We start from the raw sequence: 16,704 nt of genomic DNA on the forward strand, positions 1-16,704 counted from the left end.
AAAGATAGGGTGCAGAAGAGGGGACGCGGCAGGGGGGAGACATGGAGTGCAGTGGGGAGACTCAGAGAAGTGGGGGGACATTCTGTGCAGGAAAGGGGACGCAGCAGTGGGGGGACATGGAGTGTAGGGGGAGACTCAGAGAAGTGGGGGGACATGGGGTGCAGGAAAGGGGACACAGCAGTGGGGCGACATGGGGTGCAGGGGGGAGACTCAGAATTGGGGCCCTCGGGGTGCAGGCTCAGGCGAGGGCTCCCAACCCGGCACACCACGGGGCCAGGCAGGCGGCCATCAGAGCGGGGTCGGGCGGCGCTGGGTTAGGGCTGGAGACACAGCCTGTCCCTTCTTGGTATCCGGGACGAGGGAAAACCACCCACTGGGGGTGGGCGCTGGGGGAGAGCTTCGGGGCTGGGCCAGTGTGCTGGGACCCACATGGAGACGCAGTGCCAGCTGCCAGAGCCGTGAAGGCAGAGCTTTGGGAGCCCCCTCCCCTCGGGGCCCTGTGAATCTCACACAGAGCAGCGCTGGGTGCCCTGAGCCCCGAGTTGGTTGGGATCCCAGTGAAACTGTTGGGCTCAGATGTCAGAGAAGCGGGCCTTCTCAAGCACGCGTCTGGGGTCCGGATACCCCGCCTCAGTGTTAGTCAAAGTGGCTCATTAGAGACCCGGGTCCCTGAAGCCACAGCTCCAAACGCGGCCAGATGCTCAGCAGAACGTGTGCCCGATGGGCCTCCGCCCCGTCTGTCTTTATTTCTCCCGCCTAAAACCACCTTGGGGTGCCTTCTGCAGGAAAATTCACAGGCAGGATGGACCCAGGCCTCCCGGAGGGCTGTGCTCTCTGCCCACCCACTACTCCTCCCCGCGTCCATTCGCTAGAGTCCGAAACAGGCTGGGTTTCGGGGGGCTGCAGCCCAAGGACGCGTGGATGGAGGACCCGCAGTGGGTTAGTCCAGGGAGTGGCGGGGAGGAAGGTGAGGGGCTCCGGGGGGCTGCTCACCTGCCTCTCGCTCCCTCCACCCGGCCTGGCTCCCAGTCCCCACACGGACCCTCCTCCGCCCCAGCGTAGCTCAGGACCACTGCAGGGCCGCCCAGATCCGGACGTGAGCTCCACAGTTAGACGGACTCCTGGGCTGTCTGAACCCCCACCCCCGGGATACCCTGGGTCGGGGGCGCACGGCGTAGGGGGCGGACAGGGGCACCGGCACCTTGAAACCTGACGGCGGTTCCACACCTGCAGGTCCTCTCCACCCTCTGGTCACCATCACTCCCCTGCTTTTCCTCTGATCTCCAAGAAAACAGGAGGGACACCGGGGCCCCGGGGAAAACCCCGTCCAGGACACGAGCCCGAGGTCCTGGGGCCGACGCTGAGCCGCCCACACCGACGTAATTCAGGGCCACCAGCAGAGCTGCAGCCACGGCCACCTCCCGGGGCCCAGGCAGCACCGAGGTCGCTTCAGCTGTGGTTCTGAAGGGGACAAGTGCGCTGGTTCTGAGGAGTAGATGCAACGCACAGCCTCACGCTGTGGAGTCCCTCAAAACCTGCCCTGAGGCGTTAACTCTGCCCCAGAGACGCCGGGACCTTACGAGGCATTAAATCCTCCGGGGTCTGTTTCAGGTGACATGTCTGTAAGCTCAGCGCACAGGCCGACGAGGAGGAGGTGATGTGAGGACAGTGGTTAAGGGTCCAGAGGATGTGACAGCTGACCACATGAGGCCACCTCGGGGTCCTCGCCCTAGGCCCTGGGGACATTCTGGCCACCTCAGGCCCCTCCCCCAGCACGGTCCTGCCTGCTGCCCCACTTCTTGCAAGTGTCCGGCCCAGCCGAGGTCCAGCCCGAACCCAGGCCTCCTAAGAGACTCAGCCTCACTGTGGCTTAACACACACAACCCTGGGAGAAACCCAGCGACTTCAACACGCCAGCCCGGCCTTCTGTCCCCCCAGCTCCAGGATCCACTGAGCAGGCCTGGGGCGGGTCATCCCGACCACCCCCTGACCATCCTTCATGAACCAGAACAAGAAACCCTACTTAGGCCCTCGGAGCATCACTTCCACCCACCTTGTAAGGACGGCCCTGGCCCAGTCACGGACAGGCATTGCCCACTTTACAACTGTGAGCCCGGCTCCGAGAAACTTGAATGAATAAAAACCTGAATGTAAAGGGTCGCGTAATAATCTCAAAATCCCTTGAATGGAAGCAGGATGGATCATTCGGAATTTTCCCTGGACTTATTCTGGTTTTCAAATTTTCAACAATACACGTAAGCAATCTTTATCGCCTGGAAAAATCGTGCTTTGTAGCAAAGGAGCCTGGAATTGTAAAGTGGGAGAATCCCGTCCTGCCTGAGAGCGCGTGAAACATCACAGGGCAGGAGCACCGACCTTGGTCAGGAGCCACCAACGACCGCTCCCAGGGTCCCTGCCACCCCAAGGGGGTCTAGTTAGGTGACAACTAGGAAATGAGCTTCCGTTGCTTCTACTGCAAACGTGGAGTGAGCAGATTCAGACCCAGCTATTGCAGGAGAAGCAGTAACACAGCGATGGCATTCAGTTTGCGACAGACATGACCTTTCACCTCAGAGCTTGAGCATCGACCAGGAGCTAAATTAGTCCCACAGCAGCAAAAGCACAGACGGTGTCACCGGGGAGGCACAAGCAACGGCAGGCAAGAGGGCAGGGACGCGGGTCAGGAGGTCCAGCGTGGGGACACAGGCGACACTGGAGGGCTTTTTAGTAAAGAAACTGCGGAAAGCTTAAGAGGCTCAGGAAGGCAAGAAACGAGCATTGCTTACCAGGGAAATTCTATTTTAAAAGCTTTTCTTTTATCTACCGGCACTATAGAGACAGATTTGATGCCATGGGTTTAAGGAAAAATGCTTAGAAAAACAGTCACAAGATCTACGTCTTGCAAGGAAAAGAAAATATGAGAATTCACTGCAAAATTTTAGATGCCGAATTTTTTAAAAAAGGGAGTGATGCATTCTGTGTTAGATACCGATCTTCAAACTCCAATGTGATTTCCCAAGCGTGATTTACAAATACAATGATTAAGAGGTATTTCTAGGTTTTGTTATGGCCAAAAGGCTAAAAAAAAAACAAAAACAAACACATTCAAATAACATCAATATTATTTTAGATGCGCTTTATCGTCCCAGTCCACAAAGGGGAAGATGAGGATGAGGCTATCGGCCGAAACCAAAACTAATACGATTGTTTAAAAGAGGATTCAAGTCAATGAATAAAATTACAAAATCTTTAGTCCAGATTCTACCCTCGAATATCAAAGCACGGGCCAGTGGACCCAGGATTTATCACAATAATGTGTTTTAGGCTTTTGGTAAATTTAGCTCAGCCAAAAAAAAAAAAAAAAAAAAAAAAGGCATTTAAATGAATATTCACATCACTGTGACCCAAAACTACCCACGCTACAGATGATGTCACCCTGGCCGCAGCACAGGAAAACGGTGCCAAAAGATCTTTGGAAGCCGAATCGGTGACTGTCAGACTTTCTTTTTTTTTGGCTGCATCAGCATGTGGGATCTTAGTTCCCCACCAGGGATCGAACCTGCGTTCCCTGCATTGGAAGCGCGGCGCCTTAACCACCGGACTTTTTTGTTTTTTTTAACTTTTCAACAAACCACCCTAGCGCCCTGGTTCTGCCTCGAGTGCACAGGTAGATAAAAGCGGGCCAGGTGCCCTGGGTTAGTGTCCGCGGCACCTGCTCTGCGGCCAGCACTCACGTCGGTGATGGTGTTGAGGGCGGTGTCCGCCCCGATGCTGAAATCAGAGCCGGGCACGTTGTTGGAGACGGTGGCGGGAACCATGACCATGGGAACACAGAACTCCTTGTGCTTCTCCCGGGCGGCCGACAGCTCCAGCAGCCCCAGGTAGGCCTGCAGGTGAATGTGTGCGGTTGTGGGGATGGGACGGGGGTGGGGAGGGAAACGCATCGCCATCACGGGCAGCGCTGCACCCAAGGTGAGGCTGCGGCATCGTCCCGTCGGGGTGAGACTAAGCCGCTCACGGGTGAGAGTCTGAGGTTCTCACGTTTTAAGGAAACAGAAAGGTCATCATGGGACTGATCTCGGCTGAATATTAAAAATGAAGGTGGGCAGTCCAACATGTGGTTAAAAGATAATGATCTGGCCCCATCACTGCCCTCCTCTCCGAATAGCCAATGGGCTTCCAGTTCAAGAGAGAAGGTCATCTCTACAGACTCGACAGAGGTGAGAACTCCCTGAGAGGACGGACCCCAGACGTGGAGTCGAGCTTTCGCTTCCCGATCGAGTCCCTTTACACAGCTGGGCCAGTGTCTGTCCCCGAGGGCTGCCACCTCTCATTCTCTGCATCACCATTACTCAGTGGCCGCTGGGCCCGAGGCTGCATGACCCCCGGTCACACCGAGGGGCCGACGGCACGATGCTTACGGGAGCCGGCACGGGGTCCCCACTCAAACCAACAGCGCTAGCCAGCCAGCAGGGGAGCAGAACGTACCTCGAATCCACCGATGATCAAGAGCGCGTTGATGCCATGGGCGTGCATCTGAGCGGCGATGTCCTCCAGGTACTTCCCGGGGAGGGTGCTGGGGACGGTTCAAGGGAGGGGCGGTCAGGCAGGACCCCCTTGGTGCGCCACCCTCCGAGGCTGAGCTGCACGGCACCAAGGGGCAGGAGGATGTCCGCTCCCTCGTCCGCGCTGCTGGCGGACAGAGGGGCTGGGGAACCACACGCGGCAGAGTGGCCAGCAGTCAGGTCTCAAAAGAGGGTCTTTTCAAAAGAAAAGGGGATGAAACTTTGCAGCTGTCCAACACCTGGGTCTCAAGGAACCCTGCTGCCTGGTTAGGAAAAAAAATGAACCACAAAAGCTTTCAAGTGTTCACAACGATAATTGGATGGCAACTTCCAGTTTTTGAGCCACGTACAGAGTACATGTACCTTTTACCCCATCTAAGCTCATTTAAAGTCACCTCCGAGCACACTTGCTCACGTGGTCCCGTTTTACCACCTGTGCAAACACGGCCGGCAAGTGGAAGAGACGAACGATAGTCAGCCGTGCCCCATCCTGAGACCGGCACCCACCCCGATCTTTCCCTTGCGCCGTCTGGGGAATCAGGGGTTTATACTTGGGGTGGATGTAGAGAAGTCACAGGGCCTGGCTGGCCAGGGCACATGAGCGGTCATGATGTCGACTACAGGGTCCCTCCCAGCGTCTGAGCATCGTGGGAATACGCTGCCATCCGGGCGCCCCAGCCAGCCCAGAGCAGCCCCGGGGTGGGGCTCGTGAAGCCGACTATGCTGAGGCATTACAGTTGGTGGGAAGAGGCCTAGGAGGCAGCCGATAGAGCCCTGGCTCCTAACTGGAGCTCCGCTGTCAGAACACCATCCCCCGAGGGCGCTGGGGGGGTGACGGGACCAAAAGAGCTCTGGAGAACTAGGCCAGCTCCACAGATTCCTGGGCGACGCGGGCACCCAGCTTCACAGCAGGACAGAGGCTGGGGCGATTCCCCTGGACAACACACAGGCTAACGCTCACGTGGAGTGCAACACTCGTTAGGCTTAAGTACCAACTACCTCCTTTCCACATTACGACGTGCCACATAGTGATGGCTGCACCCTGAGATCAGAGAAGAAACAGCTTCGTATTAAATCAGCGCCTCGGGGACATACCCCATCCCCGGCTGTGCCCGAGGAAAGAAGCGGCTGCACTTCAGAAACGGGTGGTTCTGTGTGGAGCCCCCCCAGGTCCTCCCTCCGGCTGTGGGGCCCTGGCGGCTCAGGCCTGCGGTCCCCACGACACTGAGCCACCATCGATCCTGTCTACACAGCAAGGTCACCGCAGCTCAGACAGCCCTGTCTTCATCACCTCAAGCGAGGTGAGGGGTTTCTGTCACCACTGGGCTCTTCCAGTCAATGGAAACAAGGAATTATCAGAGGAAGCCATTCCCAGGTCCCCTGCTTTGTCTCTTTTTCAGGCCACATCTCATCAGCTCCCCATAACACAACTCGGGTCCCTCCCGGACCGGAGCCAGGACGTGGACCAATTCCTCCTGGGCTCCTTTACAGGAACGTAAAGCAGCAGCCTCTGCACCAGCCGCTCCCCGCAGGAACGTTCAGGTCAGAATCAAGACAGGAGAATTACCGTTTTGTCCCAAGGATGGAGCCGCCTTGGCCGGTCCAGCCGCCGACATCTGCCCAGCCAATTTCCTTTATCTAATATGCAAACAAAAAGAAACAGGTGTAGCGAAAAAGAACAAGGAATTAGAGGGCTCTAAAAACAGCTCAGATGTCTGCACCTCTGACGGGCTTCGCGTCTGTAAGGATTTGAGAAATGTTAGGAAACGGCTTTCATTTCAAGGCTGAATCAGCTGCGGCCTGAGCCAGATTCTAAGGCTCAACAATTAGGAACACGGACGGGCAAAGCCCCCCGCATGTAGGAAGGACCCTGCATCTTATTCCCCACCACGCCTATCAGAGGCATGCTTTAGTTAGCCAAATCCCACCATTGCGAAGTAAAAGAAAAATTAATATTACAGTTTGCTTAATTCAACTAAGATTTAAAAAAACACTTCTTAAAAATTGAGAACCACCTACGAGCACCGATAAATGCCCACTAGGTGTCTGCACAACACCCCACGGCCATAACAGCAAAACGCTCTCCCTTCCCCCTCCCTCACACACTCGGGGCGGCCACAGTTTGGAATATCACAGGCCTCCAAACACGCATCTTCGCCCAGGTCTCCTGAAGGCCCCGCACGGAGGGGTCACCTGCTCAATGGGCACCTCCCACTCCATCCAAGTCCCAGCGCCTCTCAGATCTCCCATGTCCATCAGCTGCAACTCATTCCTGCCTCCTTTCTTCACACCTGTGCATACTTAGTACTAGAGCAAATCCTATTGGCCAGGCCTTCAAAATGCACCCAAGACCATGGAAGACTTCTCATGGACTCCGCCGTCGTCAGATTGGACCAAGCCCCCCGCATCCTGCCTGGGCTATTGCAGAAGTCCCCCCAACTACTCTCCTGCTCCCCTACTCCTGCCTCTTATGGAAACCTGTCAGAATGCACCACGCCCCTGCTCCAAACCCTCCTGTCTTTTCAAAGCAAAGGCCAGACCCCTTAGGATCACCTACAAACCATGCGGCCCTCGCCAACTTTTCCCTCACCCCCTTCCTCCTTCCCCCTCGCTCCTCTGCTGCAGTCACGTGAGCCCCTCCCACCCCACCCCCCAACAGCTCAGGGCCTTTGCACCATCCGCCCTGCCTGGGACCAAGGTCCGGTGTCCCCAAGGGCACTTGCTCAGCCCTTCACACGTTGGTCAGGGGTCACCTCCCAGCAGCACTGGCTGGAGGGCCTCAGTGAAGATGCCCACGGCACTGCAACCTCCTCCCCTGCATCTTTTTAGCCCCAGTCACGTTCTGATATGCTGGAGAGTTCACTACATCGATTTTTACCTCTGTCATCTCCCTCCCTGAGATGCAGGGAGTCTTGTCTGCGTCCTTCACTAATTTGGCTCCACAGCCTAAGAACTCAGTAAGTAGCTGCTGAGTCGCTGGGTGAATAAACACAGTCGACCCCTTATCTGCAGGGAGTATGTTCCAAGACCCCCAGCGATGCTGGAACCCTACGTATCCTTCTTTCCCTATACATACATGCCTAGGATAAAATTTAATTTATAAACAGGCGCAGTAAGAGAATATCCAAATTGCCAGCATCACCCGTCTTGCACTTTGGGGACATTATTAAGTAAAGTAAGGATCACCTGAACTTAAGCACTGCCATACCATGAGGGTTGATCTGATCACCAAGTGACTAACGGGCAGATACCCTGGACGAGAGGAGGATTCATGTCCCGGGAGGACAGAGCTGACAGTTGGAGATTTCATCACGCTACTCACAACGACACGTAATTTAAAACTTACAGATTGTCTATTCTGGAATTTTCCATTTAATATTCCTGGACCACAGGTAACAAACCGCAGAACTGAAACCTCGGATGAGAGGGGACCAGGAAACACCCGGCTAAGAGCGTAGCGTCTGTAGCCTCACCACGTGTTTAGCACCCTGCATCCTATGACCGTGGTCTTGTGAATTAAGCCTCGGTGCCCCAGCTTTCTCATTAGGAAAATGGGGATAATATCTTATATTTTTGAGAGATTTAAATGGGTTAACATAATAAGTAAATCGCAGACGCGCAGTAAGTGTAGTCAGTAAGCACTTAAGCAGTAAATCTTTTCCCTAGGTTTTTATCGGAGTGTGTGCTCAGCGCGCCGTACTCGCGCATCGCCCATGGCATCCCATGCACACCTCACCGCAGCCTCGTGCGCACGTGCTCCCTTCCCACCTAATGCCCGGGCCCTCGGACCCCAGAGAGGCCCTCCCTACCACCTGTGAGAAATCCGGAATCTGCCTTCTCTGCAAGGACCTCCCTCACCAGGCGCCCCCGGGACTCACCTGGCCTTTGGCGAAGCCCTCAAAGCCGTCGTACACAGCGAACACCTTGTGTCCGTCGGCGATGCCCACGCGCACGGCCGCGCGCACGGCCGCGTTCATGCCGGCGGCGGGCGCACCCACGTTCACGACGCCCACATTGCAGTTGCTCTGTAAGTCGGGAGGGGGGTGGGGGGCGTGTGGGTGTGTGCGGGTCGCGGCGGATACGGCTCGCACCGCTGCACCCTGGAGCCAGAGCGTACGGGCTGAGCGCGGGGCCCAGGCGCCGGAACTGAAAAGCCGAGTCGCCCAGGTGGGAGGGGGCAGGAGGAAAGGGTCGGCGGGGCGCGGGGTGGTCTCCTGGGAGCCAAGCGCCGAACTGGCCAGGGCAGAAGGGCACCCAGGCCAGAGCAGGACCCAGGCACTGCCGGAGGCGGGGACGTGGCGCACGGCAACGTCTCCTACCTTAGGGATCTGGGAGTCCGGCAGCTTGATGGCGAGCCGCTTGTAGGTGTTCAGGTTGTTCTCGAAGCTCCTAGAAGAAAAGGACGGTGTTAGACCAAAGGTTAGACTGTGGACGGAGCAGTATGGGCTCATCTGGGGAGAAGGGGCCTCAGAGGACGCTTGTGTCGGACGCAGACGGCCCGAAGGTGCCAGCTTTGTGTCCGGGCTCTCAGGGGAGGCAGCCTCGGGTGTTCCCAGTGACTGGAAGGGATGTCCTCTAAGGGGCTGAGGGGCAGGGGCGTTTCGGATACAGCAAGTTTCTTTCCCCAAATGCTAGCAGCCACATGCCACTCTCTATCCTAACTTCATCAGCTTCCAAACGACCCCCCCTCACCCTGCCAAAAAATAAATTTCTCTGTAATTAGTCACCCGGACCATCGACCTTTAGGAACAGTGCCTTGACTGCATTCTGTCTTAATTTCTTACTTCTTATGTTGATACAGAACAGGCACCGCCTGCAGGCACATTCTAACACCAGGCGTGACGAACAAAGGCTCCCAGTAAAACAGGTTTTTTCAGAAGACTCACCTTCCTCGGAGTTGCACAGCGTCCTTAAATCTCCTCTCATCCATCGCCTTTTGTACTTCCTGGGTCTTTAAGGAAACAACGAAAGGAAGAAAGAACATGTCAAGATGGTGCATCCTCAGATCCAGGCTAGGGACCTGGAACCAGCTGGGTCCTTGCATCCGGGTCCCTTCACGTCCAACCTTGTAGCCGGCAGCCTGGGGTCAGTGAGCCTGCACTGCCTGGCTACGGTGGGGGGAAGCCTAGGCCGCCCACCCAGGCTGCTTCATAGAAAAGGACGAGGTGGGACCACCGGCCTTGCCAGCGTAAGCGGGTCCCGAAGTCTTAGGGATTCCGGCCCATGAGAGCGAGGCCAGAAGGAAGCGGATCTCCCAGGCCAGGCTCTGAAAAATTCCCATTTGACGCTGGTGAGGGAAGAACAAACAGAAGCACCCCTGACCCCGGGGAGCGGAGGACGCAGGTGACGCTGTGGCAGGGGCGGGGGGCGGACTGTCCCGGGGGGCAGAGCGCTTCGGGACCAGCACCGGCCCCCCACCCCCGCCGCCCTGCAATCTCAGGATCCCAGGCAGGTCATCCATCGCTCTGAGCTTCAGTTTCCTCCTCTGTGTGGTGAGAACAATGCCCCTACTTCCACTGTCATTGTGGTGGTCAACGCTGCCAGGCCCTCAGGGAGACACCTGGCCAGCAGTGGTCAGTGAGGGGCTGGCTGTGGCCTTGTGAACAGTCTGGCTGAGGCAACAGGACATAAGGTCGTTCAAGGACAAACTAGTGGTACCTACTGGCTGTCTGTCTCAAAACGGACAGAGAGACACTGGGCAGAAGAAATGTGCTCACCATAAACTGCTCCTCATCATTCCACGTTCTGTTCTTCTGAGCCACAGCCTCACAGTGCACACACATGCACACACACCCTCATACAGACACACGCACACACGCCCTCATACAGACACACGCACACACGCCCTCATACAGACACACATGCACACACGCCCTCACAGACACACGCACACACGCCCTCATACAGACACACGCACACACGCCCTCATACAGACACACGCACACGCCCTCATACAGACACACGCACACACACCCTCATACAGACACACATGCACACACGCCCTCATACAGACACATGCACACACGCCCTCATACAGACACATGCACACACGCCCTCATACAGACACACATGCACACACACCCTCAGACACACGCACACACGCCCTCAGACACGCACACACGCCCTCAGACACACGCACACACGCCCTCATACAGACACACGCACACACGCCCTCATAGACACACACGCACACACGCCCTCATACAGACACACGCACACACGCCCTCATACACACGCACACACACCCTCATACAGACACACGCACACACACCCTCATACAGACACACATGCACACACACCCTCATACAGACACATGCACACACGCCCTCATACAGACACATGCACACACGCCCTCATACAGACACACATGCACACACGCCCTCAGACAGACACATGCACACGCCCTCGTACACACACATGCACACACGCCCTCAGACACACGCACACACGCCCTCATACAGACACACGCACACACGCCCTCAGACGCACACACGCCCTCATGCCCTCATACAGACACACGCACACACACCCTCATACAGACACACATGCACACACGCCCTCATACAGACACACGCACACACACCCTCATACAGACACACATGCACACACGCCCTCATACAGACACACGCACACACACCCTCATACAGACACACACGCACACACGCCCTCATACAGACACATGCACACACGCCCTCATACAGACACACATGCACACACGCCCTCATACAGACACATGCACACACGCCCTCATACACACACATGCACACACGCCCTCATACAGACACACGCACACACGCCCTCAGACACATGCACACATGCCCTCAGACACACGCACACACGCCCTCATACAGACACACGCACACATGCCCTCAGACACACGCACACACGCCCTCAGACACACGCACACACGCCCTCATACAGACACACGCACACACGCCCTCATACAGACACACACACACACACACGCAGACATACATTCCTGCCGTCGGCTTTTGGAAAGTATGTTTCTAAGGGGTTACTTTCAACAAGTCCTGTGACTTAATCAGACACACGCACACACGCCCTCATACACACGCACACACGCCCTCATACACACGCACACACGCCCTCATACACACGCACACACGCCCTCATACACACGCACACACGCCCTCACACGCACACACGCCCTCATACAGACACACGCACACACGCCCTCATACACACGCACACACGCCCTCATACAGACACACATGCACACACGCCCTCATAGACACACGCACACACGCCCTCATACAGACACACGCACACACGCCCTCATACAGACACACATGCACACACACGCAGACTTCCTTTACTGCCGTCGGCTTTTGGAAAGTATGTTTCTAAGGGGTTACTTTCAACAAGTCCTGTGACTTAATTACTTAATTACCTCTCTGTACATGTAATAAAATGCATACACCTCAGAGCCACTGGGAAGACCAAATAAAATGAGAGTCGTGAATAGACTTTGCAAAATACAAAATAGTAACAGTCCCTAAGGCAACCCCACGGCCGCCACAGCTACTGGACGGTCAACTGGAAAACCATCCCCCGCTTCCCCGCAGCCACCGGCCCGCGCTCCACACCCGGAGGAGGCGGCGCACGTTGGGGTCCCCCGAGTCGGCCATCCCCGTGTCACATCACAGGTGTGAGGGCCTCGGGGACGGGAGGGCGGGAGCAGCTGACCCTGGAGAGGCTGGATGGTGCCCTCCCCACCCCGAGAATCTCCCTGGTCCCTGCAGAGCGGTCTCCGGCCTCTCTGACCCGCCCACAGGAAGCACCCGGGCACCCCGAGGACACCCCCTTCCCGACAGACTAGACTCGCGGAGGGGGCCCGCGTGCTCGGTGTCACGGGCCCGGGAGGGGGGCCCTGGGTCCCGGGGAAGGCCGTCCGCCCGTGCTGGGGGAGGTCCCCACCCCCCTGTGCTGGGCGGGGTCCCCACCCCCCTGTGCTGGGCGGGGCCCGGCCCCGCGCTCACCATCTGCACGCATTCCATCAGCGGCAGCCGCACCGCCTGGTTCCCGCTCAGCGACACCACGCAGGCCGGGGTCTCGGGGGTGGCCTGGAGGAGGGCGACCACGGCCTCCACCCCCATGCGGCTGGCCTGGTAATGACATCACGCTGGTCGGAGCTGGCCCCGGGCCCGCCCGGCGACCAGCCCGGCGCCCACAGACAGAGGCCCCCCCTCGTTCAGACGGGACCAGCCGTGTTCTCAGCTCCTCCGTCCTCAAGTCCCCCTCGCTTCTCCTGCACCGAGTCCCCGTTAGTTACTCAGAGCCCTTCCCGCTTACTTCTAACCCACCTCCAACAAAGAGATCAACTCCGCTAGGAACCGGCATGCTGGGGGGCGGGGCGATCAGAGGCGTGCAGAGCAGGAAACTGAGAATTGGACTCTGGGTCTCTGTGGTCCCTGGGTCCATTTCTAGAAACCTGCCTGTGGACACCCCCTTTCCACCTTCTGGGTTTGTCCCCCACGTTTGGCGGGGTCTCTCAGTGTCTGGGTCACCAGGGGCCTAGGAACCCCCCTCAGCTAGCAGGTCTCCCTATGAGACTACGGGCCGTAGCACCCTAGGGACAAGCCACCCAGCGCTGTGGGCAGAGATGCCCTTTACCGATGGCGCTACTCAAGATCACCCAGTCTTCGTAGCAGACTGGTCCCTTTGCGATCCCAGAAGTGTTCCTTTCCTTGTGACGAGATGCCTGACCATTTCCAGCCTCACTTACCAAAATCCTGTCAAAGGCTGAAGGCGTCCCACCTCTCTGCACGTGTCCAAGGATGGTCACCCGAGTGTCATAACCCAGCTGTGTGACCACGAGCTGAGGGGAAACACAGGACATGGCCGGGCACATCAGCTTGTCCTAGGGATGGGGCTGGAAGCAGGGGAGGGGTCTCTCTCCCCTTTCTACACATCTATGTTGAAGAATGTTCTAGTTTCTAAATTTCACTTCCTGAATCTTTAACAGCTTGCTGAAATTAATATTTTTTAAAGAATACTTTTATCATCAGATAAAACCTCTGTGCTCCTACCTCGCAAGTGAACGTAAGTAACACGATTTTTAAAAGTCACTGTTTCTATAGCTTGTATTTCAAGCATATACTCTGTAAAAATATAAACATTTCCCTGAGATCACCTTGAATTTGTAAGGCTGTATTTGAAAGGCATGACACAGTCAAATCAAAGTGTCCCCTCAGTCCAGGGCCCAGGTGAACCCAGCCAGCTGGCCGGGACAGGCTACCTGTCTTGACTGGCCCTCATTTACTTTATAAAAATGATGGGGCTGGGTCACAGGAATTCCATGGTCCCTTTTGGCTCTAATATTCCACAATCCAATCTCAACTTCAATTGAGTGGGAAGGAATATCTTTGCCCTGACTGTATTGATTACTTCTGTAAACACTGGCAGATGACTTTGACAGATATTTTGATAATCAGGTGAAAAGCTGGTCAGGGAATACGTAAAAGGCATCAGAGAAACCAACTTGCAAAGCCAAGGTGATGATGTGCTTTGCCCTGGCAGGCGGCTTCCACCAGAGCCCGAGTCCGTCTCCCCAGCACCGTGTCCAGAACCTGCCCAGTTACCTGGGCAACCGGGGAGCACAGCAGATCCCTCCTGGGCCAGACAAGCCAGCACCCGCCGACCAAGCCCAACAGGACTCGGGCAACAGGACTGCGGGGTCGGCCTCCACGCAGGGCGGAGGAGCAGTGACTAAGGCCAGCCGAGCGGCTTTCCCTGTGAGTTAAGGCCATGCTCAGCTGATCCTCCGGTGGGAGAGGGAACTCTGCTGACCTCCTAGCTCCTGGGCAGCCGGCACCCAGAGCTGGAACCTTCCAACCCCACCCGATCGCATTTCCTCCGTCTCTGTCAGGGGAGCCCGGGGCCTTTGGGAATATTCCCAACAGCATTCCAGAGGCAGGGGCTCACCGGAAGCCAGGAGCTGTATGATTCTGATGCCAATAAAGTTATGAGTCATTATGAAAATATTTCTAACGAGCAAGAAGAACAAAACATATTTAAATAATAGCGCATGGTTCCGGACTCCCGCCCTGCCCAAGGTGTCTAAATCTCCCGTTTCTAGCCAGGCTCGGGGCGTGAGAAGCCTGACACACTCACCTCCTTGATTTGCTCAGAGGTGATGGGTTTGTTTTGGGTGTCGATGGCTCCTTCGGCCACAATGATGATGTTCAGTCTTTTTTTCCGGGCACGGTTCTAAGGAAACAAAAGATGAACTCCTCAAATGCCCAAACCATTCTTAACGACACAACAGGGGCCTCTGCCCCACCTGAACTGGCCTCTCTCCAGGGAGAAACGGTCAACTGATTTCACACGTGGGGTTTCCCAAGGACACGGGCAGGTCAAGGTGCCCTAGGTGAGCAGGTGGGACAGGCCTGCAGGCGCAGAAGCTGCTGTGACATCACCACAGGCGGAGGCCGGCCCCCGGTGCCTTTGACCTGGACCCCCGGACGGCGATGAGCTCCGAGGCTGGGCTCTCCGGGGAGGGGGGGTCTCTACTGCAAACCAGGCCCGAGAACTCCCCCGGAAGGCAGAGCTTCCTGCCACCTCACCTCAAGGAGGTTTGCACGTGAGACCGCACAGTTACAGAAATAAGGGAGAATAAAAATCAGTGCTTACAAACCGATTCTCGCCTTTGTGATGGGCAGTGCCTGCCCCAGGCCTGGGCAGGAGGGACACAGAGGGGAATGCGGGGCCCAGGCGGGGTCGGAGCCGCCCGTGCGGGAACAGCCAGGCTGGCAGCGTCCAACACTGGGGGCCGCGGTGCTCCCGGGCTCACGGCCAGCATCCTGCGATGCCCCAAATCACTCTCAGTGAGTCTGTTCTCCATCAAGTCCCCAATCAAGGACCCTCTTCTGGGGGGGTGTGAGCTGTGTGGGGCGGTGAACCCAGAGTAGGCGGCACCTGAGGATGTCAGCCAAGGGGGCTCGGCCCGTCCTGCGTCACAAACACACATGCTGTCTTGTTGGTTTCTGATAGATGTTAAATGTGCTACACTTTTTTTTTTTTTTTGGCCATACCACGTGGCATGCGGGATCTTAGTTCCCCAACCAGGGATCGAACCAGTGCCCCCTGCAGTGAAAGGTCAGAGTCTTAACCACTAGACCACCAGGGAAGTCCCAAAATGTGCTACACTGTGAAGAACTTATTAATCAGAGTACTATCTAAAAGGTATAAAGATACGACAACAAGCATAATTATTTTAGCATCACTTGAAAGAGCAAAAATGGAAGTAATGACTGGTCCACAAACATGGAATTGGCCAAATAGCCATACTTCATCCATAAAATACAATATTCCAAAGTGGCTGAAAAAAAATAATGGGGTCGGGGTCATCCCTGGTGGCGCAGTGGTTAAGAATCCGCCTGCCAATGTAGAGGACGCGGGTTCAAGCCCTGGTCCAGGAAGCTCCCACATGCCACGGAGCAACTAAGCCCGTGCGCCACAACTACTGAAGCCCATGAGCCACAACTACTGAAGCCCATGAGCCACAACTACTGAAGCCCGCACACCTAGAGCCCATGCTCGGCAACAAGCGAAGCCACCGCAATGAGAAGCCCGCACACCGCAACGAAGAGTAGCCCCCGCTTGCCGCAACTAGAGAAAGCCCGCATGCAGCAACGAAGACCCAACGCAGCCAAAGATAAATAAATAAATTCATAAAAAAATAAAAAATAAAAAAATAATGGGGTCACCTATCCACCCAGGTGGGAAGACAGCCAGCTAGTCTGTGTAGTTCACTGACTGCCTCCTGGTCCCCCAGCCAGATGGAGTCACTCATTCACTGAATCCTCACAAAATCTCCAAGGAGCAGCATCATGACCCCGAGTTACAGCTGAGGAACTTAGGACACGAAGGGGAGGTCGTCTGTCCAAACATCGTTTGCCCCGTGGGTGGCAGAGCCAGGATCCAGCCCTGGGACTTTTTTTTTTTTTTTTTTTTTTTGCGATACGCGGGCCCCTCACTGCTGTGGCCTCTCCCGTTGTGGAGCACAGGCTCCGGACGCGCAGGCTCAGCGGCCATGGCTCACGGGCCCAGCCGCTCCGCGGCATGTGGGATCTTCCCGGACCGGAGCACGAACCCGTGTCCCCTGCATCGGCAGGCG

The 16,704-nt window shown here is 56.4% G+C and overlaps 1 protein-coding gene across 1 annotated transcript in view; it reads right to left on the bottom strand.

Moving 5' to 3' along the window:
- Positions 1–16,704, bottom strand: part of PFKP (phosphofructokinase, platelet) — a 73,386-nt gene that overhangs the window by 15,563 nt on the left and 41,119 nt on the right. Inside the window, exons 8-16 of the mRNA XM_007110714.4 lie at positions 14,700–14,795; positions 13,312–13,404; positions 12,566–12,691; positions 9,452–9,516; positions 8,885–8,954; positions 8,444–8,590; positions 6,133–6,203; positions 4,489–4,576; positions 3,735–3,887 (exon numbers count right to left, since the gene is read on the bottom strand). Of these exons, the coding sequence (XP_007110776.2) occupies positions 3,735–3,887; positions 4,489–4,576; positions 6,133–6,203; positions 8,444–8,590; positions 8,885–8,954; positions 9,452–9,516; positions 12,566–12,691; positions 13,312–13,404; positions 14,700–14,795 (909 nt within the window). The remainder of the gene's footprint in view (positions 1–3,734; positions 3,888–4,488; positions 4,577–6,132; positions 6,204–8,443; positions 8,591–8,884; positions 8,955–9,451; positions 9,517–12,565; positions 12,692–13,311; positions 13,405–14,699; positions 14,796–16,704) is intronic.

Source organism: Physeter macrocephalus, chromosome 11 (genome assembly GCF_002837175.3).
Source record: "Physeter macrocephalus isolate SW-GA chromosome 11, ASM283717v5, whole genome shotgun sequence".
Lineage (NCBI taxonomy): Eukaryota > Metazoa > Chordata > Mammalia > Artiodactyla > Physeteridae > Physeter > Physeter macrocephalus.